The following is a 22051-nucleotide window of genomic DNA, read 5'->3' on the forward strand; positions in this document are numbered from 1 at the left end:
GGCACTAATACAACTCTATGAGAAAAAAAACGGATCCATTTTTTTCAAACTCACCGGATTGTGCCTGATGGCAAAAACCTGATGTGTGAAAGTAGCCTTTTGGACTTTGGCAAACTTTAGCCTGACTCTCCTTTGCTTCTCATTGATGAAAGGCTTTTTTCTAGCTTTACATGACTTGAGTCCTACCTCTAGAAGCCTGTTACGAACTGTTCTTGCCATGCACTTCACCCCAGCTGCCATTTGCCATTCCTTTTGTAGGTCACTTGATGTCATCCTGCGGTTGCTGAGTGACATTCAAATAAGATGATGGTCATCCCGGTCAGTGGAGAGTCGTTTTCGCCCTCTACCGGTCTGTAGCTTTCTTGTCCCCGATGTCTGCTGCTTGACCTTGTTGTAATTGACTGCCGTCTTAGAAATTTTAAGGACGGAGGCAACATGACGCTCACTGTGTCCCTCTGCTAGTAAAGCCAGAATTGAGCCCTTCTTTTCCTCACTCAAGACTTTTCTTTTCAACTCCTTTGGCATGGTTAAAACTTATTTTTTCATTCCTATTACTTTTGGGATATTACTAGCAATTGTTTTGCCATCCAGCTTGTTCTATCGCAAGAGGATTGTGAACACCACAGCAGTGTTTTTTATACTTTCCTTCATTATATAAGATTTGGTCAAGGTGATCACCTAATCAGAAGCACATTAAGCAGAATGAGGTGTACTCTGGTTGGAATTGAACGGACACTGGAATGAAATGGCTGTCAGACATGTAGAGAAGCTGATTTTTGTAAAACTGTGCAGTGGTCTATTAATTGTTACCAGAGCTGTATATTGAACTGTAGAAAAAAAAGACATGGACTGCACATTAAAAAAATTATACGCTGATCTAACGCCACTAGGCAAAAATGTACAAAACTGAACATGAGGTTCTTAGTTTAACATTCTAATCAGACTGTATGATGCCCACTGCCATGCCCTGCTGGTGCGCTGTCGCCATGGGTGGAGCATGGCACCTCACCTTTAAGGTTATAAAAAGTTAGGCCTGGTCAGGAAAGTGAAAACAGGCTTCGGGGTGAAGGGGTTAATCAGCATAGATATTTGAATACAAAAGCAATGAATTTATTTATTTATTTTTTTAAGTATTTCAGGGTTGATTTGATGCATGTTTTAGATTTGTGTCTTGTTCATTGTCTAGGAAGTTGCCAATTATGCTTAACAAATAATTCTTGGTCTCATTAGGTAACAGGGTTTTCCTCAGTCATGTTACATTGCAAGACCATTTCCCGTGTCTCAGGTACCTAGCCAAATCTGTACTGTATGGGATTCACTGCTAACCTGTCCTTTAAGACTATGCAGCCTTTCTCCACTGCTGCAGGCATTCATTTTCGTTGATTAGTGAACGTGTTCTCCATTTCTTTTAGTTGAAGATTTAACACTGAGTAATTCTTAGTAAATGTACTTGGTGCCCTTCTTTTTACCTATTGTGCCATAGATCCACACAATAGATAGGTAGCCTCCCTGCTCTTGGACTGACCTGTTGTGAGCAACACTGGCCAATCCATGAGCAAGTGAATTGTTTCAGGCTTCCAATGCTTAGGGCGCACCAATAGTCTGAGAACACTGTGTCCATCTTAGGTAAAATAAGAGAAGCCCAGTCATTACCAGAACAGAACTTTTTAAATGAAGTCATGAGTGACATTTCACATTTTTATGTAAAACGTTACATATGCTTTCTAAACTATGGCCATCATTACCATTAATGATTCCTAAATGCAAGCAGTTTAAATGGTTTACCCTATAACGTTGCTCCTTTAAGTTACATCATATACCTGGATCATTACTACATTTGACGTAGATTCAGACATCACTCTATTCATAGACTCAGATTCTACCCTAATCCTCTGCTGTTAGCACAGCCTTAGGGTACCGTCTCACAGTGGCACTTTTGTCGCTACGACGGTACGATCCGTGACGTTCCAGAGATATCCATACGATATCGCTGTGTCTGACACGCAGCAGCGATCAGGGACCCTGCTGAGAATCGTACGTCGTAGCAGATCGTTTGGAACTTTATTTCGTCGCTGAATCTCCCGCTGTCATCGTTGCATCGGTGTGTGTGACACCGATCCAACGATGCGTTCGCTTGTAACCAGGGTAAACATCGGGTTACTAAGCGCAGGGCCGCGCTTAGTAACCCGATGTTTACCCTGGTTACCATCGTAAAAGTAAAAAAAAACAAACAGTACATACTCACATTCCGGTGTCCGTCAGGGTCCCTTGCCGTCTGCTTCCCGCTCTGACTGCCGGCCGGCCGGAAAGTGAGCAGAGCACAGCAGTGACGTCACCGCTGTGATCTGCTTTCACTTTACGGCGGCTCTCAGTCAGAGAGGGAAGCAGACTGCGAGGGACCCTGACGGACACCGGAATGTGAGTATGTACTGTTTGTTTTTTTTTACTTTTACGATGGTAACCAGGGTAAACATCGGGTTACTAAGCGCGGCCCTGCGCTTAGTAACCCGATGTTTACCCTGGTTACCCGGGGACTTCGGCATCGCTGGTCGCTGGAGAGCTGTCTGTGTGACAGCTCCCCAGCGACCACACAACGACTTACCAACGATCACGGCCAGGTCGTATCGCTGGTCGTGATCGTTGGTAAATCGTTTTGTGAGACGGTACCCTTAGAGACAATAGCTACAAGATGGTTACATGAAGCAATGTAACCTGTAATAGAGAGGCTGTAACGAGAAGGGAATGCAGAGAACCCATCTGTCACACAGATAGACAACATAGGGGCATCACTGTACAGGGAACGTGAGATTTCCAGGGGTTGTAATACATGTATAGGTGCAGAACTCAGTGCCCACGTACGTTGTTTTGTGGCCACAGCCAAGTACTGAAGTTTATCTCCCATTTAAGTTAATGTGAGATAACGTGCAGAACTCAACAGCAGCCACTAAGCAATGTACATGGTCACTGTATTCTGTCCCATACATCGCTTACATCAGCTACTGATTATGGTGGTGTCGGACTTCTACCAATCTCATACTAATGATCTACCCTATGGATAGGTCATCTGTATGTCAGTCATGGACAACCCCTTTAATTATATTAAGCAGAAATAAAGATGAAAATAAACAAGATATTATATAAAAAAAAAATCTATAAAATGTCAATAAATACAATATGGAAAATAGGGATTTTTCGTGTACCCACCGTAAAATCCTTTTCTCCAAGCCAATCATTGGGGGGGGGGGGGGGACAGGACCATGGGTGTTATGCTGCTGCCACTAGGAGGACACTAAGTGAACATAGAAAGATTAACTCCTCCCCTGCAGTATACAAGCTCCTGCTGGCTCTAAGTGAACCAGTTCGGTAACAAAGCAGTGGGAGCTTAAAAACCATTAACAAGGATAAACTATGTTAAAACCAAGAAAAAAAAAAAAAGCCATCAGGCTAACAGGCTGGGTGCTGTGTCCCCCAATGATTGGCTTGGAGAAAAGGATTTTATGGTGAGTACAAAAAAAATCCCTATGTCTCAACCCTAACACAGTATGACTCCTGAAAGGCTGAGCGAATTCACTTGGCTATTGTGGCCTTGGAAGCGGCTAGACCCTTCCTATGGCCTTCTGGAAGCACGAACAGGGCATCTGACTTGCGGCGCCATCCGCGAGACATATCTCTTCAGGGCTCTCACAAGATTCAGAGTGTGAAGGGCCTTCTCGATGCGATGTATTGGTGCCGGACAGTGTAAGGGCAAAACAATATCCTCGTTGTGATGGAAAGAAGAGACAACATTTGGTAGAAAAGACGGGGACATCCTCAGAACCACCTTATCTTGATGAAAATTCAGAAACGGGATTCGACAGGACAAGGCCGCTAACTCCGAGACTCGCCTGATTGACGTGATCGCAACCAGGAAAGCTACTTTCCAGGAAAGAAAAGATAGAGAGACTTCCTGCAGCGGTTCGAAAGGGGCCTCTTGTAAAACCCAGAGGACCAAATTAAGATTCCATGGTTCCAACGGCATCTTATAGGGAGGCACCACATGAGACTCCCTGAATGAAGGTCTTCACCTGTAATCTGTTGGCAATCCTGCGTTGGAACAGAATCGATGAAGGCTGAAATCTGCCCTTTAAGCGAGCTAAGCGCAAGACCTGATTTCAATCCGGTCTGAAGGAATTCCAAAATGGAAGGAATGGAAAAATCAAGAGAACGTCCACGGTCTTTGCACCATGAGAAGAAAGTCATCCAGGTGTGATGAGAAATACGCATAGACGTGGGTTTCCTAGCACTAAGCTTGGTAGAGATCACCTGATGAGAAAAATCTGCCTAAGCTAGAACCCATGACTCAACGGCCACGCCGTTAAACACAGGGCCTGGGAGTTCTGATGGTAAATAGGGCCCTGGACAGCAGATCCGTGCAATCTGGCAGTCGCCAGGGGACGTTGGCGACGAGTTGAACTAATTCCGTGTACCACGGATGGCGTGGCAAATCTGGCGCAATTAGGATTACTGGAACCCCTTCCGCTCTGATCTTCTTGATAACCTACGGAAGTAATGGGAGCGGGGGGAATATATATGGAAGCCGAAATTGATGCTACGGGAGGACTAGTGCGTCTGCTCCGATGGCTACTGGGTCGTGGGACCGAGCTATGAAGTCGAGAACCTTGGCGTTTAACCTTGAGGCCATCAGATCCACATCCGGAGCGAAAACAGATCTGCCTCAAAATCTCCGGATGGAGAGACCACTCTCCCGAGGCGAGACCCTGGCGACTGAGAAAGTCTGCTGCCCAATTCTCTACGCCCAGGATATGGACTGCCGAGATCACCGAGCGGTTCCTCTCGGCCCAATGGAGAATGTGACCTACTTCGATCATGGCCGCCTTGCTGGGGTACCCCCCTGACGGTTGATGTACGCCATAGCTGTGGCGTTGTCGGACTGAATCCTGATGGGTCGACCTGCCAGGAGATGATGAAACTGCAGAAGGGCTAACTTGATTGCCTGTATGTCCAAAATGTTGATCGGCAGACGCGACTCTTGAGGAGAACAGCGCTCCTGAGCTGTGTGATGGTAGAACACTTCCCCTGAGCCAAGAAGGCTGGTGTCTGTGGTCATCACTAGCCAATGAACTGGGAGGAAGGACTTCCCCTGATTAAGTGAGGACTTTAACGTCCACCACCTGAGGGTCTGTCTGTCATGTGGGACGCTGTTCACACTAGGGCGTCCGACAGACAGCGGTAATTCCTCATTCGTCCACTATATGCTCAGTGGCGCCAGCTAGATTGATCCAGATTGTCCGGGGTTAATCTGGCTGGTACTCGGGTTAGAGGCTTAGTCACACCCATTGCCTTTAAATAGTTTTGCTGGGCTTTGGGCGTCGCCGATTATAGCTTGTGTCTTGTGCCTGGTGATCTCGGTCTGGAGTGGTGGTCTAGGAGAGGAAATATCGTATCTGGTGGTGTATTATCCTTCGTTATATTTCTCCTTCCTATATTTGTATTGTTTTGCCCTGTGCACATTATAGTGTTTTCCTGTGTGTCTGCGGCGTGTTGCATTTTTTAGTTTTCCCTGTCTGTGCTTTCTGTAGGGGTTGGTGAGAGGTCTTATCACTGGGTGGCGGGTGGAGGTTTCAGCTTAGTACTGAAACAGGACTCAGGGTCAGGCCTGGCGGTCCAGACATGCACACCTTCAGTGTAAACTCTGGGAGAGGGACAGACAGGGTTTCCCTAGTTTGAGGGATATTGCAGGGGCCCGGGTAATCAGCTGTAGTCTACCCAGTACCCCCGTGACATTATAATCGGCCATATTTTTTGTATTCCATGGATCCCATGACTTCCATAACCCACCAGTTGGAGGCGCTGTCCCTGCAGGTCACTGAGCTGAAGAGGGCAGTTCAGCAACAGGGTCTAGTAGTATCTAATGTGCAAGCTGAATCTGCAGGCAGAGTTGCTGAGCCAAAGTTTCCTTTACCTGAAAGGTTTGCTGGGGAACGCAGTAAATTTGTTACTTTTCGTGAATCTTGTAAACTATATTTTCGTATGCGCCCGATCTCAGGTAATGAGGCTCAGTGTGTGAGCCTGGTGTTGTCATTACTGAACGGGGATCCTCAAGCATGGGCGTTTTCTTTACCATCTGATTCTGCTGCATATAACTCAGTGGAGAGTTTTTTTTCTGCTCTTGGACTCATTTTTGAGGATCCTGACAGAATGGGTCTAGCAGAATCTAAAATTCGCGCTATCCGCCAGGGGGGAGCGTATGGCGGGGGATTACTGTTCTGAATTTCGCCGCTGGGCGGTAGATACACAGTGGAATGATCCCGCGCTGCGGAGTCAGTTTGTTCATGGGGTTTCAGGAAGGGTTAAAAAAGCCCTTCTGATGTACGAGACACTCCTGCTTCTCTAGAATCCGCTATGAGTCGTTATCCGCATTGATTGCCGTCTGCGTCAGGGGGTGCAAGAGACGCCGCCTATGGGAGAGAGCATAGGTACACGTGAGGTTGCTGCCGGTGAGCCCACGGAGCCTATGCAAATCTCAGGGGTGTCACATGTGAAGCATCGTGCCCCTTTGCTCAGGAAGCAGAGAGCCTGTTTTTGCTGTGGTAAAACTGGTCATTATGTTAATACTTGTCCTCTGCTATCTAAGAAAGGCGCAACGGTGGAAAAACTACTAAGCTCAGAGGGTGTGGAGGAGGCCAATCTGAACTTATGCATATCCTCCATTGTGGTTTCTCAATGCATGCTCCCTGCCAAAGTTATGGTCGCTGGCGGAGAGTTGCCAATCACTGTGTTTGTGGATAGTGGTTCTGCCACTAATCTCATTGATGAGGAGTTTGCGCGCACAGCCAGGTTCAGGATCGAAAAACTGCCTCATCCTATCCGGGTGGTCACCATTAATGCCGCTCCTCCCCCACAGGGGGAGATTACTGAGTTTGTGGCTGAGGTTAAACTCCACATTGGGGTCCTACATTCGGAGCAAGTTACATGTAGGGTGCTCAGTAATCTGCCTGCACAAATTGTTCTGGGTTTTCCATGGTTGGCTATGCACAACCCAGTGATTGAATGGAAAACCCAGGACATCATCCAGTGGAGCGGATTCTGCCAGGAGAATTGCCTGGCCATGTGTGTGTCCGCTGTGACTCCTAGTATTCCTGAGTCTCTGCTGGATTTCGCAGATGTGTTTTCTGAGAAGGGTTGTTCAGAATTGCCACCACATCATCCCTATGACTGCCCTATTAGGTTAAAACCAGGGGCCAAATTACAGAAAGCTAGGATGTTTAACATCTCTGGTCCTGAGAGGCAAGCCTTAAAAGACTACATCGCTGAGAGTCTGAGCAAAGGGCACATCAGGCCTTTGTCCTCGCCTGTGGCAGCAGGGTTCTTCTTCGTTAAGAAGAAAGATGGCGGTTTACGCCCGTGTCTGGATTTCAGGGAGTTAAACCAGATTACGGTTCGTGACCCATACCCTATGCCGCTGATACCCGATCTGTTCAATCAGGTGGCTGGTGCTAAGTGGTTCTCTAAGCTTGACCTCAGGGGGGCGTACAACCTCATAAGAGTCCGTCAAGGGGATGAGTGGAAAACGGCTTTTAATACTCCTGAGGGTCATTTTGAAAATCTGGTGATGCCATTTAGTTTGACAAACGCGCCTGCTGTATATCAACATTTCATAAACGATGTGTTCTCTCATGTCCTGGGAAAATTCGTTATTGTGTACCTTGATTACATTCTCATCTATTCATGCGACCGTGATACTCATTTAGAGCATGTTCGGCAGGTGTTACAGCTACTCAGAGAGAATAAGCTCTATGCTAAATTGGAGAAATGTGTATTTTCGGTTCAGGAGTTGCCTTTCTTGGGTTATATTGTGTCCGCTTCTGGGTTTAAAATGGACGCCGCTAAGGTGCAAGCGGTGCTGCGTTGGGAACGGCCTGATAACCTAAAAGCGCTCCAGCGGTTCCTTGGGTTTTCTAACTATTATAGAAAGTTTATCAAAAACTTTTCTACCATTGCTAAACCGCTCACTGACATGACAAAAAAAGGTACCGATTTCTCCGCCTGGTCTGAGCCTGCTGTGCGCGCATTCGAGTTTCTGAAGAACAGTTTTGCTTCAGCTCCCATTCTGGTGCAACCGGATGTATCAAAACCATTTACCGTGGAAGTCGATGCTTCTGAGGTTGGAGTGGGGGCGGTGCTGTCTCAAGGCTCATCCTTGAGCGAGTTGCGTCCATGCGCCTATTTCTCCAAGAAACTGTCGTCCACCGAACGTAACTACGATATCCGCAACAGGGAGTTGTTGGCTATCAAGTTGGCTTTTGAGGAATGGCGGCACTTTTTGGAGGGGTCGGTACACCAGGTTACTGTTATTACCGACCATAAGAATTTGCTTTATTTGGAGTCAGCCAAGCATCTGTCCCCCAGGCAGGCTCGCTGGGCATTGTTTTTCACGCGGTTCAACTTTTTTGTTACTTACCGACCTGGGTCTAAGAACACTAAGGCGGATGCTTTGTCCAGGTGTTTTCCAGGGGGAGAACCTCGGGAAGAACCGGTACCCATCCTCCAAAAAGGTGTAGTGGTCTCGGCTCTCACGACAGAGCTTGAGGCTGAGATTGCCGAGGCTCAGGAGGAAGTACCACCAGAACTTCCCGTTAAATCATTTGTACTGCTCCATCTTCGCCTAAAGATATTGGCAGAGCATCATGATGCTGTCCTGGCTGGTCACCCAGGGGATAGGGGTACTTTGGAGTTGGTGTCGCGTCGGTTTTGGTGGCCCAAAATCCGACAGGACGTGGTCTCATACGTGTCAAAATGCACCACGTGCGCTGGGGCTAAGATGCCCCGTTCCCGTCCTGCTGGCACACTACTTCCTCTCGAGGTACCCAGTAGGCCATGGACGGAGATCTCCATGGATTTTATCACGGACTTGCCCTCCTCAGCTGGGAACACGGTCATCTTGGTGATTGTTGATCCGTTCTCAAAAATGTTGCACTTTGTGTCTTTGCCTTCGTTGCCTAACGCTAAGACTCTGGCTCAGGTATTTGTGCAGGAGGTGGTCATACTTCACAGGGTCCCGTCTGACATCGTGTCTGATAGGGGTACTCAGTTTGTGGCAAAATTTTGGAAAGCATTTTGCTCACGGCTGGGGATCAAGTTGTCGCATTCTTCGGCATTTCATCCTCAGTCAAATGGTCAGACCGAGCGTATGAACCAAAATTTGGAGCAGTACTTGCGCTGTTTTGTTTCTGACAACCAGGAGGTGTGGTCGACGTTCCTTCCTTTGGCTGAGTTTGCCATAAATAATCACTGCCAGGAATCTTCTGGGGAGTCTCCGTTCTTTTGTGTTTATGGGCACCATCCTCAATTTTGTACTTTGAGTCGTACTTTGAGGCGTGTCGGAGGAGGACCTGTTAGGAGCACAACTGTCTTCCGTCTGGAGGAAAGTGAAACAGCGCCTGTTGAGCGTGGGTGCAAGGTACAAACGTGTGACTGACAGTAGACGTGTGCCAGGTCCGGACCTGAGTGTGGGTGACTGGGTGTGGTTGTCCACAAAAAACATAAGACTCAAAATACCATCCCTTAAATTGGGTCCTAGGTTTATTGGTTCGTTTAGGGTGGCCGCCATCATTAACCCGGTTGCCTACCGATTGGAGCTCCCTACGGTATATAAGATTCACAACGTGTTCCACAGATCGTTATTAAAAAAGGTGGTGGGTTCTGTGGATGTGGCGCCGATGCCTCCTCCAGTCTTGGTGGATGGCAGTTTAGAGTTTGAAGTCTCCAAGGTGGTTGACTCTCGAGTGGTGCGCCGCACGTTACAGTACCTGGTACACTGGCATGGTTAAGGGCCGGAGGAGAGGTCTTGGGTACCAGCCTCGGATATACATGCGGACCGGCTGGTCAGTATGTTTCACCACCGCCATCCGGACAAGCCGGGTCCTATAAGTCATGAGGGCCCTGGGGTCCCTCGTAGAAGGCAGGGTACTGTCATGTCCGACGCTGTTCACACTAGGGCGTCCAACAGACAGCGGTAATTCCTCATTCGTCCACTATATGCTCAGAAGGCACCGGCTAGATTGATCCAGATTGTCCGGGGTTAATCTGGCTGGTACTCAGGTTGGAGGCTTAGTCACGCCCATTGCCTTTAAATAGTTTTGCTGGGCTTTGGGCGTCGCCGATTATAGCTTGTGTCTTGTGCCTGGTGATCTCGGTCTGGAGTGGTGGTCTAGGAGAGGAAATATCGTATCTGGTGGTGTATTATCCTTCGTTATATTTCTCCTTCCTATATTTGTATTGTTTTGCCCTGTGCACATTATAGTGTTTTCCTGTGTGTCTGCGGCGTGGTGCGTTTTTTAGTTTTCCCTGTCTGTGTTTTCTGTAGGGGTTGGTGAGAGGTCTTATCACTGGGTGGCGGGTGGAGGTTTCAGCTTAGTACTGAAACAGGACTCAGGGTCAGGCCTGGCGGCCCAGACATGCACACCTTCAGTGTAAACTCTGGGAGAGGGACAGACAGGGTTTCCCTAGTTTGAGGGATATTGCAGGGGCCCGGGTAATCAGCTGTAGTCTACCCAGTACCCCCGTGAAACTGTCTGACCCACTGAGAGATGCAGAATCGACGGTCGAGAGAGAACGGATTCCTGTCCCAAGCCGCCAGAAGCGCATGTTGCAAGGGGCGGAGGTGTAGCTGAGCGAATAGAACCACCTCTATAGCTGCTACCATCTTGCTGAGAACTCTCATGCTGAAACATAGAGAGTGCAGAAAAGAGCGGGAGAGCATCTGAGTGCCCTGCTGTAGGGCTTAGACCTTTTCCGGTGGGAGGATCACCAACCCCCAGGAAGAGTCCAGGATCATTCCCAGAAAGGAAATCCGCTGAGCCGGCACTGGTGAGGACATTTTGAAGTTTATCTTCCAGCCCAGGCGAGAAAGGGTATTTATGGTGATGCTCACACACTCCTTGCAGGCGTAAAAAGAAGGTCCCTTGATCAGGATATGGTCTAGTTACGGTAGCAAAACCACCCCCAAGCGTGGAGGATGGCCATGGCAGCCGCTATGACCTTGGTGAAGATTCTGGGGGCGGTGGCGAGGCCAAGAGCAAGGCAGCAAATTGAAAATGTTCGTCTTGAACTGCGAATATTTGAAATCTTTGATGAGGGGGAAAAATGGGAATTGAAAGTTAAGCGTCATGGATGTCTATGGACCCTAAGAACTCTTCTCTTTCCATTGAGGCGATGACAGAACGGAGCAATCTGATGAAGTTGTTTAAAAGTTTTAGGTCCAGTATGGGCCACACTGTTCCGTCTTTTTTGGGGACTACAAAAAGGTTTGAGTAAAAACCCTTGAACCTTTCGTTTTGCGGAACCAGAATAATGACCCCGTCTCTTCTGAGGGCATTTAAGGCTCGGAAGAACACTTCTGCCTTTGCCTTGGGAGAAGACAGGAAGAAATGTGTTGGTGGGAGAGACAAAAACTCTATTTTGTATCCAGAGGACACTAAATCTCTGACCCACTCGTCGTGAATGACAGAGACCCAGGCTTGACGGAACAAAAGCAGACGACCGCCTAGCTTGTTGGTGTCCCCCGGATACAGCACTGAGTTATTGTGTAGAGGATCTGCGTGATCTGAGTCCCTTGGGTCCAGACTGTCTTGGCCTGCTTTTCCAGGAATGGGAGGGTCTATATGAGCCCTGGGAACCTCTATCCCTGAGTTGGGCCCGTCTTGGTCCCGAAGCGGTGGATGTAAAGGACCAGTTGGGATTGAAACAAAAAAAATCGAGTCCGAGCTTGTTGCTGGTTCCGAAAGGGTCGAACGGGCCTTTGCTGGGGAAGAAACTTACTTTTCCCTCCAGTAGAGTCGGAGATTAGTTGATCAAGCTTTTCTCCAAATAAGCGACCGCTCTGATAGAGCAAAGAGGTTAAACACTTTTTGGAAGCAGAATCCGCATGCCAGTCTCTGAACCATATTGCCCTCCTAATAGTGATGGCGTTTGCTGCTGCTTGGGAAGTGCAGTTAGCCGCATCTAAAGAAGCGGACACCATGAAATCCCCAGCCCGAGCTATCTGATTAGCGAGGCACGCCGCCTTATGGGGGAGGTCAGTTTCCTGAATGGCTACGGACAAGATCTCAGCCCAGTGGGCCATAGGCTTTAGCCACCCAGGTCGCAGCTAAGCATGGAAAAAGTGCCGCTCCAGACGCCTCAAAGACTGAACGAGCAAGATTGTCAATTTGACGGTCAGTAGGATATTTGACTGCAGCGCCGTCGGACAGGGAAAGAAGAGTTTTAGAAGCAAGCAGCGATACAGGAGGATCCACCGGAGGGAATGTAACCAATTCTTTCTTAAGTCAGGAGCAAAGGGATATTTAGACTCCATGGGCTTCTGCCCTGTGAAGCGTTTATCTGGTCGGTCCCTATGTCTCTCGACAATGTCCTTAAACTCAGAGTGGATGGTGAACACTCTGTGAGGGCATTTAGTCCTCTTAAAGGACACAGCGTGGTCTGGAATAGATACGGGTTCCTCGTCCACCCTCAGAGCCTTGTTGACTGACTCAATGAGGGAATCAAGTCCTTGCTACCAACCTCTGGAGAAGGGGAGCGAGAAGCCGAATTCCCGGAGGCAGAAGCACGAGGAGGTTCGGGGGATGTGCCGTGTGTCCTTTTCCTAGAGCATTGATAAAGTATGACTCCTGCTAGATAAAGAGATTTGTCCGTCGGAAGGGTTTTCCGCAACTAACAGACTGATGCCCTGACTACAGGAAGGGTCCCAGAGAGAGTCTATCGCTTTGGCAAAAGAATCCATAGACTGTGAGAGAGAAGTGGCCCACTCAGGGGGACTAGGTTGGCTGGGGTCGGTATCAGTGACAAGGTGGCTCCTGGGTAGTTACCGGGTCACAGGCCATGCAGAACGCAGTATTGTGGCCCCGAGGCAAAGAAGCCTTGCAAGTGGTACATGAAGCAAAAAACACAGTGTGTGTCTTGTTAGTCTTTTTGGAAGTCTTAGATTGAGACATAGTGTACCCCGTTTCTTTGCATCCAGAGAGATAGAGGGAGGATGTACGTGCAGAGGAAGGGTTAAGCTAAAATGCTGCAGCTTACCCAGGTCCTGTGTCTTGAGTCCCCAGGGGAGGTGTCACTGTCTGTGTCCCCTCAGCGCTGCTTCTGTTGTCCCTGTGTCCAGGCCCAGAGAAGTACGCCGCTGCTGCAGTGCTGGGGGTGTAGGAAGATAACCTCTGAGATAAGGAAAGCGCTTCTTGTTTGGGCCGAGAAGCACCAGAACACAAAAGGCGGCGCCACCTCCAGTAGGCGGGGCCGAAGAATGCGGCCTATCCCGGCTAGAAGCCGGGGACTAAATTTTTGGAGCCGGGGAAAGTGCGGGCGTGGTCGTCCGCCGCAGCGCCTGCCGGATCTGCGTTCTGTGCCGGCCAGAAACCGGCTATGTTCAGGCCCAGATGCGAGCCGCGGCCTTACACCGCCGAGCCTGTCAGGAGCTGGGGAATGGGTCACAGCCCTGCGTCGGGGACAGGGAAGGAGTTGGAGCGGTGTAGAGAGAACACCGCCGGACAATGAAACACCTCCCCCTTCCCAGCGACCAGGACCCCTTTGAACCTCCGCAATCAATTGCAGTCCTACTCACATGTAGCAGAGCCGGTGCTGAAGGCTGGTATTCACTCTCAATCTACCAACACCATAGTCAAGGTGGGTGGAGAGAGTCTTTCTGCCACCTTCCATCATCCGCTAAGTCAGTGGTGATGCAGTGGTGGCTGCACGGACGCCATAGTGGGGGCCTCAGTATTGGGCAGAATGTCCGGCTATAGGCCTGGCTTCAGGAGAGGATACATGGAGGCGAAACTCCATGTGGTCGCCTGCTGCTGATATGGGGAGATCGGGACTCGAAGGAACCGTCGCCCCTGAAGTGAGCTCAGGCATGGCTTCCCACGTCGCAGGAGAGGGTACGGGGAGGAACTCTCCGCGTTCTCGACTGTTGATGATTCGGGGAAGATCGGAACTTTGAAAGGATCTGTCACCCCCTTCACTCCGTTAATTAAAAAATAAAAATTAACAGAAAAGTAAAATAAAAACGTTGGGGTCTGAAAATCAGACCCAAGTGCCTCCTACAGACACTAAGCAAGAACTGGTTCATTTAGAGCCAGCAGGAGGGTGCATACTGCAGGGGAGGAGTTAATCTTTCTATATTCACTTAGTGTCCTCCTAGTAGCAGCAGCCTAACACCCATGGGCCTGTGTCCCCCAAAGAGGAGTAGGAGAAATATTATTATAATAATGTTACGCAGTTGTTCTTTCCTAAATCCAGAAGCAACATTCTCCTTTCAACATTATGGCAAGCAATACTGAGGCAATAAGCAGTTTACAAGCTTGAACTGTACGTAATATATTGAGGAGGGATGTTGTCACATTAATAGGAGTCTGATGGAACCCAAGCTGAACAGTCATGTGAAGGATCAGTTTGGAAGTAGGAATTTTGTTTTTGCTCCAGTACTATGAATTGTCAATGTAATTTTGCAGTTTCTGCCTAATACTCTCTCTAAAACATTAAAGACATTGTCCAAACCTCAGACAAGTACTTCTCAATCCCTATGTATTCCCCAGAAAAATAATAACATTTATACTCACCTCCAGTGCAGTTCCAGTGGTGTTGTATTGGCTCTCTCAGGGACTGAGAGCTGCTGCTCTCATTTCCTCCAGATTTGTCCAAAGGCAGGGAGAGTGAAGCAACTACTGATTGGCGCCAGAAATCGCGTGACATAATGTCAAACAATATCTGTGAGAGCCAGTGCTGATACCACTGGAGAGGTGCCGGCACCGGAGTTGAGTAAAAGTGTTATTTTAGGGATTGAGAAAGGGTTGTCCAAGTAGTGGACAACTTCTTTAAACCATTTCTGACATTGGGCCTAATAGTAAGCTGATGTCGGACTCCTGCTGTTGCTCAGCGTCGGAGCCCGCACTTTTCCGGGCACAAACAGCTGAAATATGCCCGCAAAAGCCGCAGTTTGAATCGTGATCATTGCTGCTGTCAATTCCTGACAGAGGCATTTAACTTGAGCTTACTGGAAGTGCTTTGCTAATCCCGCCCATCGGTGACCCCGTCACATTATCGCGGGTCACCGATAGGTCATCATGACAACTAGAGGTCTGTAGCAGACCTGTGGTCAGCGCGCATAGCAAGTGAGCATTTCTGAGACACACAGGTGATCGGATCATTGCCTGTGTGTAGCAGAGGCGATCTCCTATGGAGACTGCTGAAGCAGGCAAAAAGTAAAACAAAAATGTTTTAAAAAATATTGAAAAAAAAAATACATATATATAAAAGTTCAAATCACCCCCATTCAAACTAAAACAATTAAAAAAATCAAATATACACATATTTGGTATCGCTAAGTTCAGAATTGCCCGATCTATCAATAGAAAAAAAGAATTAACTCGATTTCTAAACAGTGTAATGATAAAAATTTCAAAACTTAGAAATTACGTTTTTTTGGTAGCCGCTTCATTGCAATAAAATGCAATAATGGGCAACCAAAAGATCATATCTAACCCAAAATGGTATCAATAAAAACATCAGCTCGTCGAACAAAAATGTAAGACCTCACTCAGCCCAAGATCACAAAAAATGGAGATGCTACAAGTCTCGGAAAATGGCGCTTTTTTTTTTTTTTTTTACCAAATTTTTTATTTTTTTTCACCACTTACATAAAAAGGAACCTAGACATGTTAGATGTCTATGAACTCGTAATGACTTGGAAAATCATAGTGGCAGGTTAGTTTTAGCATTTAGTGAACACGGTAAAAAAAAACCAAAAACTGTGGAATTGCATTTTTTATTAATTTCACCGCAATTGGAATTTTTTTCCCCTTTTCCAGTACAAGCTAAGGTAAAACAAATCATGTTGTTCAAAAGTACAACTTATTTCGCAAAAGACAAGCCCTCTCATGGCAATTTAGACCACAAAATATGAAAGTTATGGCTCTGGGAAGAAGGGGAGCAAAAAATGAAAACGCAAAAACTGAAATATCCTTGGTCGTTAAGGGGTTAAAACAGAACACTAAGTAAAAATATATTGTATAAATATTTAAATCATAGCTTAATCCAAACATTTACCTAGCATAGTTTTTAAAGTTAACCAATGCAAAATATCTCACAACAGAGTATAAAAGGTAGCAGAAGACATACATGTATAGTAATGCTATAACTTTTCTCCAACCACATCCAAAACCTTTTTTTAAAATTTGGGTAATAATATGCTTTTAATTTTTTTTCCTTTATAGTCTTTAATAACTGTTTTGAATGTCATGAATTATATTTTAAGCAAAGAACCATAAAACACAGAGATCTTCATCAAGATATAATCCAAATTTGAGCACAATGTTTTTTTTTCTTTATGAAAGATTAATGTTCTATTCTCTTCTTATTTTCTTTAGTGAGATTTTTGCTCTTTCCAGCATGCTTTCCAGAATTGTCCTAAAATAATAAGTAAAAGAGTAACATACTATAATTAACACTAGCTATAAAATAATAGTTATAGAGTTCAGTCATTAAACAAGTCTTCAATTTCTTTTTAATAACTTTTCATAGCTGATTTATTTTATCAACTCTGTAGTAACCTTTCCAAAACTGCATATATTCCATATACAGCAAAGCAATCAGTCTATACAGTGAGGAAAATAAGTATTTGACACACTGACGATTTTGCAAATTTTCCCACCTACAAAGAATGGAGGGGTATGTAATTTTTATTGTAGGTACAATTCACCTGTGAGAGACAGAAACTTCCAGAAAATCACATTGTATGATTTTTACATAATTAAATTGCATTTTATTACATGAAATACGTACTGTATTTTTCGGACTATAAGACGCACCTAGGTTTTAGAGGAGTAAATTAGGGAAAAAAATTGAAGCAAAAAAATGTGGTATATTATGCACTTAATATCTCCTATCCTGGTATATATGGTATATATATAGGCCATGCGTTAAGATGAGACCAAAATAGAAGTTTCTGGTACCAATTCCATTCGCTGTGTTTGGAAGAAGGATGAGTACAATCCCAAGAACACCGTCCCAACTTTGAAGCATGGTGGGGAAACATCATAATTTGGGGGTGCTTTTCTGCAAAGGGGACAGGATAACTGCACCATATTGAATGGAGGATGGATGGGGTCATGTAGAGCAAGATTTTGAGCATTGAAGAAGGGTTGTGGCTGGGTCTTCTGGCATGACAATGACCAGAAACACACAACCAGGGCTAAGGAATGTCTCCGTAAGAATCATTTCAAGGTCCTGGAGTGGCCTAGCCAGTCTCCAGACCTGAACGCAATAGAAAAGCTTTGGCCGGAAGTGAAACTCTATGTTGCCCAGCAACAGCCCCAAAACTTGAAAGATCTGAAGAAGATCTGTATGGAGGAGTGGGCCAAAATCCCTGCTGCAGTGTGTGCAAACCTGGTCAAGAACTACAGGAAACTTCTGACCTCTGTAATTGCAAACAAAGGTTTCTGTACAAAATATTAAGTTCTGTTTTTCTATTGTATTAAATACTTATTTCATGCACTAAATGCAAATTAATTATGTAAAAATCATACAATGTGATTTTCTGGATTATTTTTAGATTCTGTCTCTCACAGATGAAGTGTACCTACGATAAAAATTACAGACGTCTCCATTCTTTGTAGGAGGGAAAACTTGCAAAATCGGCAGTGTATCAAATACTTATTTTCCCCACTGAATATCATTGGTGGTGGTATTTGGAGGCTGTAATATCAGCTTTACAATATTTTGTCAGTGACTGTGAAGCTCTTCTGTAAGTGGCTCCTCCCCTGCATCACTGCTGCCTCTCTAGGCATGCACTGGGGGCCAAGTCAACAGGGGTGCGTAAACATGGCTTCACTGTGCATTCCCAGGGAGGCGCAGGATTTGCAAAGAGCCATTAGGAGCACATCAAAAAGTAGATATAGGGTACAGTCAAACTATTATGGTGGTTTGACTTAAGTAAGTAAGTAGAAAATCCCTGGAAGACATCATTAAGAAATTTATGTCAAGTCAATTTTTTTCATTAAATTATTTAAACACTTACTGCAGAGTTTGTGTAATGATGCTCTATGAGTATGTTTCGTGCACAGTTGTTAATATGTTTGAAGCGATCAGGTCCTAGAAGGATTCCTCCATACCATCGTGACACAACTACTAACACATTTCTGGCATCCAAAATCTAAAAATATATAATAATAAATGCTGTTAAAAATCAGGAAAAAAACACTTTATATATAATGTAGTGGAAATTTCAGGCATGTAGCAACTATTATATTTTAGGGCGTATACTTTTTTTTGGTATGCGCCAGAAAAGATCCCATTTACCATGCCAAAAGTACACTCTAAAAAGAACTTGTCATCTGATTCATGCTGCCCAAACCGTGACAACATGAATCAGAGAAAATACTATACAGTTAGAGTATATTCCCACGGTCAGAAACCGACAGCGCTTTAGACGCAGCACATGTCAGCTTCGTTCAAAGCGCTGATGGCTTTTGAACGCAGGTGATTCCGCATGTGTTCATTGAACCGTGCGGAATCACCGCCCCCTATAAATTGGACGGGTAATTTATCTTGCTGAGACTGAGCATCTCCGCAAGATAAATTGACATGCTGCGGTCTCGAAAGAAATGTCCGTCTTCGCAGGGAAGCTGGAGGCGTCCCTGCACGCATAGTGGAGATGGTATTTCTTCAAATCCCATCCACTATGCTGTAACATCTGGCCGCTGCGGGTTGGATGCTGCGGATGTACGCAGTGTCCAACCCGCAGCGTTTACTGACTATGGGAACATACCCTTAGATGCTCACAGACCGGTCAGGTCTTCCCACTTCTGTTGGAGATGATTGACAGAGCTCTCTCTGTCGTGTGCACGTGTGAAACTTGTCAATTACCTGGAGCAGAAGTGGGAAGAGCTGGCCAGGGGCAGAGCTATGATCCAAGGCCAGAACTTCAAAGTATATTTTCTCTGCAAAAAAAGTCCAAAGAGTATATGTTGTCCAAACGTGCGTTGGGGCTGCAGAGACTTCATATCTACAGGTGATCAGTCATGTAAGTGTCCATCTTTAATATATCACTGCCTGACCTGGTAGAAAGAGGATAAATACATCCCATTGAAAGTGCAAATAGTGTTAGGCTCTATATCTATTCTCTACTATGTGAACTGTTATCACTCTGTACATTGTTGGGTACAGTCTCTGCTTTCTTTGATTATCAGTCACCTTGTTATTATTTGTCATACCACATAATTATTTTTTTTTCTGGTTTAAAACAATAAACGTTTTTATTGGGCATCATATACTCTTTGGAATTTTCTTGCTCCTTTTGTGTGCTGTACTATTCAGTATTGGCATAATGGTTATCTTGTTGTAGTTATTATCATTACAAACATTTGCAGCAGCACTTGTCCTCTCATAGAGCTGTCAGCTCTGCTGCAGAGCTGTGTGTGATTATAACTCACACAACACATCAGTGTTGAAGCTTGTCTCAATACCACACAACAAGCACATTTGTGGTTGTCTTTCCACAGGACTGTTAGGTCTGCCCTGCCCCACACTGGCTGCCTGTGAGATGGAAGCTTAAGCACTATGAGAAGACTGCAGCTGCAAATGTCTTTGTAATAAGGTAAACTTCATTTCTGCTGTACTTTGTTAGCTCTGCAGTACTGTGTTTGCTCTGATCTCACTGTAGAGTTGTGTGTGATTATGAGAGCAAAGTTTCAGCCATTACTTATTTCACACTGGTAGTGACCCATTTAATGTAAATACGCTCAGAAGGAGGATTTCTCATTCAAATCAGTGTCCAGCCCATAGATCTTGACAGCTCATTTACATATAAAAAAAAGTGGATTTCTCTGGAACAAGACATCAGAAATATTAAGGTATCACTTTATTCAACATTTTATGACCTGCATGCCCGGGGTGCTGGAGATGCCAAGGGTGCTGAGGTAAGAAGACTGCTGTCCCTTTACATCTGATCTAATACTGGAGAGGCCAAGATTGCTGAGCTTTCCACACTGCTGTTTACTGGACCTAATACTGGAGGTAACAGGGGTGCTGAAGTAAGAAGATGCTGCTCACACTGCTGTTCACCCTGTCTATCTGATCTAATACTGGGGATACTAGGGGTGCTGAGCAAAGAAGAGGCTGCTCACACTGCTGTCCACCCTGTTTATCTGAATGTCCAGTGGCTTCTGTGAGTTAGATACAATTTTACAGTACGTGATATAGGTCAACTCCAGATCACAGCAGCCATTTAACATTCAGAAACAGACTATTTTTTAAGCATAAGTAAATAGTCATTTACTTGAGTTGGGATCTGGATACCCATATATTTAAAGGAGGATACAACTTGAAACTGCTGTTAGGATGCTTTTAGTGTAGAGGAGAAAGGACAAGAGGCAAAACAACAAATGGAGGAGAGAGAGAGAGGAGAGAGAGATAGATAGAGAGTGTGAGAGAGAGAGAGAGAGAATTTTCCCCCGGGTTGGAAAATGCCTCCGGGCATGCTCAAAAGTAAAAACAAGATCCGTCACTGGATTCCTGTGTTTCACAGTGTGCGCAGGATCCTGCGGCCATAGGCTCCCATTCTGTGGAACGACGTATGACGCAGGAGGCGTCCTGGCACGTTGTTCCACTGCAGACAAAAAACGTTCCTTTGAACGTTTTTTCCAAAAGACGGCCCGTCAAATTCCGCAGGATCCAGTGCACGACGGACGAAACGTGTGGCGATCCGTCGCTAATACAAGGCTATGAAAAAATGCAGCATCCAACACCACACTACTCCAGGCCAGGGGATCTGGACAGACCCTATTTAGGGAGGGCCCCATCTCAGGCTGAAGGGGGAACTAGGATGAGGGTGTGGGTGGAGGAAGTAGATAAGGGTAGGAGACCTGGAGGTAGAGTGACAGTTGGAAAGTTGACAGTTGGGAGTGGAGAGTTGTCATGGAAACGGGAGTGAGGTGGAGGAGGTGTGGAGAGAGAAGAGAGGAGTGACGGGGAAGGGTCTGAGAGGAGCTCCAGGGAGAGAGAAGGGGTCCTAGGGGCCAGGGACGTGAAGAATCCACCCATGGTGCCCGAATCCATGCCGACCGTAGTCGGGTGGAGGGACAAGGTCGCAGTGGGGACCGGACCCAGACTAGCGCAAAGACTGTAGGACTCCGCTAGCGAACCGGAGGCTGTAGTGTCTGTATGTGCGACAGCCAAATCGACACACAATCGCTAAAAAGGCAGCCACATAGGGTCAAGGGGACCAGGAGGTCATTGCCAGACAGGACATGAGGCTGCTGGCTTGGGACACTGTGTGAGGTGCAGGGCATGAGGGCGTGAGCCAGCGCAGAGAGACGACCTGGGAAGGTACACAAGAAGAGGGTCCTGGAAAAGTGCCCTCAAACTACCCGAGAGCTAGCTGGACCACCGACCCGGAACACACAGCATCCGGCTGGTGATTGTAACCTAAAGACTGTGAGTAAAGTGTGAAGACTGCACCCTGCTGTGTCCTCAGAATTATTTACTGCATCACCTGCCCAGTACTACATCAGGTATCATCATCAAATTAACCCTATAACTGCCCTCGGGCCTGCTCTACCTGTGGAGAGCTGTAACATCTCTGCTGCGTAACAAACCACCCCAGTGGACCTGAATCGCAGCATCAGCCATCTATTGCCGAACACCAAGGGTGGCATCACGACTTAATCCCCTATAAACTTTCCTCCCCTTCATTTCATTGCACGCCCAGGGCCACGGAGTCAGGTCATGGCCCCGTGACTTCCACAAAGAGCTGTCCAACCTGGTTTCGAGTACCCCATGGCCCTGGTGGGTGAGTCACAGCCACTTTTTACCACTTTTTTCCAGTATTAGCACCTCTTCCTATACATAAAAAGAGGGTGCGAAGTGCACATGCTCACAGGCACCTGTCTTATTCATTCTAGGACAGGTTTCTGTCAGTGTATGAAGATGGCCACCATGTTAACTCTATAGTGATTACCTCCCTATACAAAAGTAAAATTGCTTATTAAAGATATTCAGGAAT

The 22051-nt window shown here is 46.2% G+C and overlaps 1 protein-coding gene across 2 annotated transcripts in view; it reads right to left on the reverse strand.

The window, feature by feature from the left end:
• Positions 1-15803: 15803 nt before the first annotated feature.
• The window catches only part of IMPACT (impact RWD domain protein), a 47189-nt gene continuing 40941 nt past the window's right edge, over positions 15804-22051 (reverse strand). For both annotated transcript variants that reach the window (XM_077270369.1, XM_077270370.1), the window contains exons 10-11: positions 18068-18202; positions 15804-16458 (exon numbers count right to left, since the gene is read on the reverse strand). In XM_077270369.1, coding sequence (XP_077126484.1) covers positions 16387-16458; positions 18068-18202 — 207 coding nt within the window. In that variant the 3' untranslated portion in view covers positions 15804-16386. The remainder of the gene's footprint in view (positions 16459-18067; positions 18203-22051) is intronic.

Source organism: Ranitomeya variabilis, chromosome 6 (assembly GCF_051348905.1).
Source record: "Ranitomeya variabilis isolate aRanVar5 chromosome 6, aRanVar5.hap1, whole genome shotgun sequence".
Taxonomy (NCBI): Eukaryota; Metazoa; Chordata; class Amphibia; order Anura; family Dendrobatidae; genus Ranitomeya; species Ranitomeya variabilis.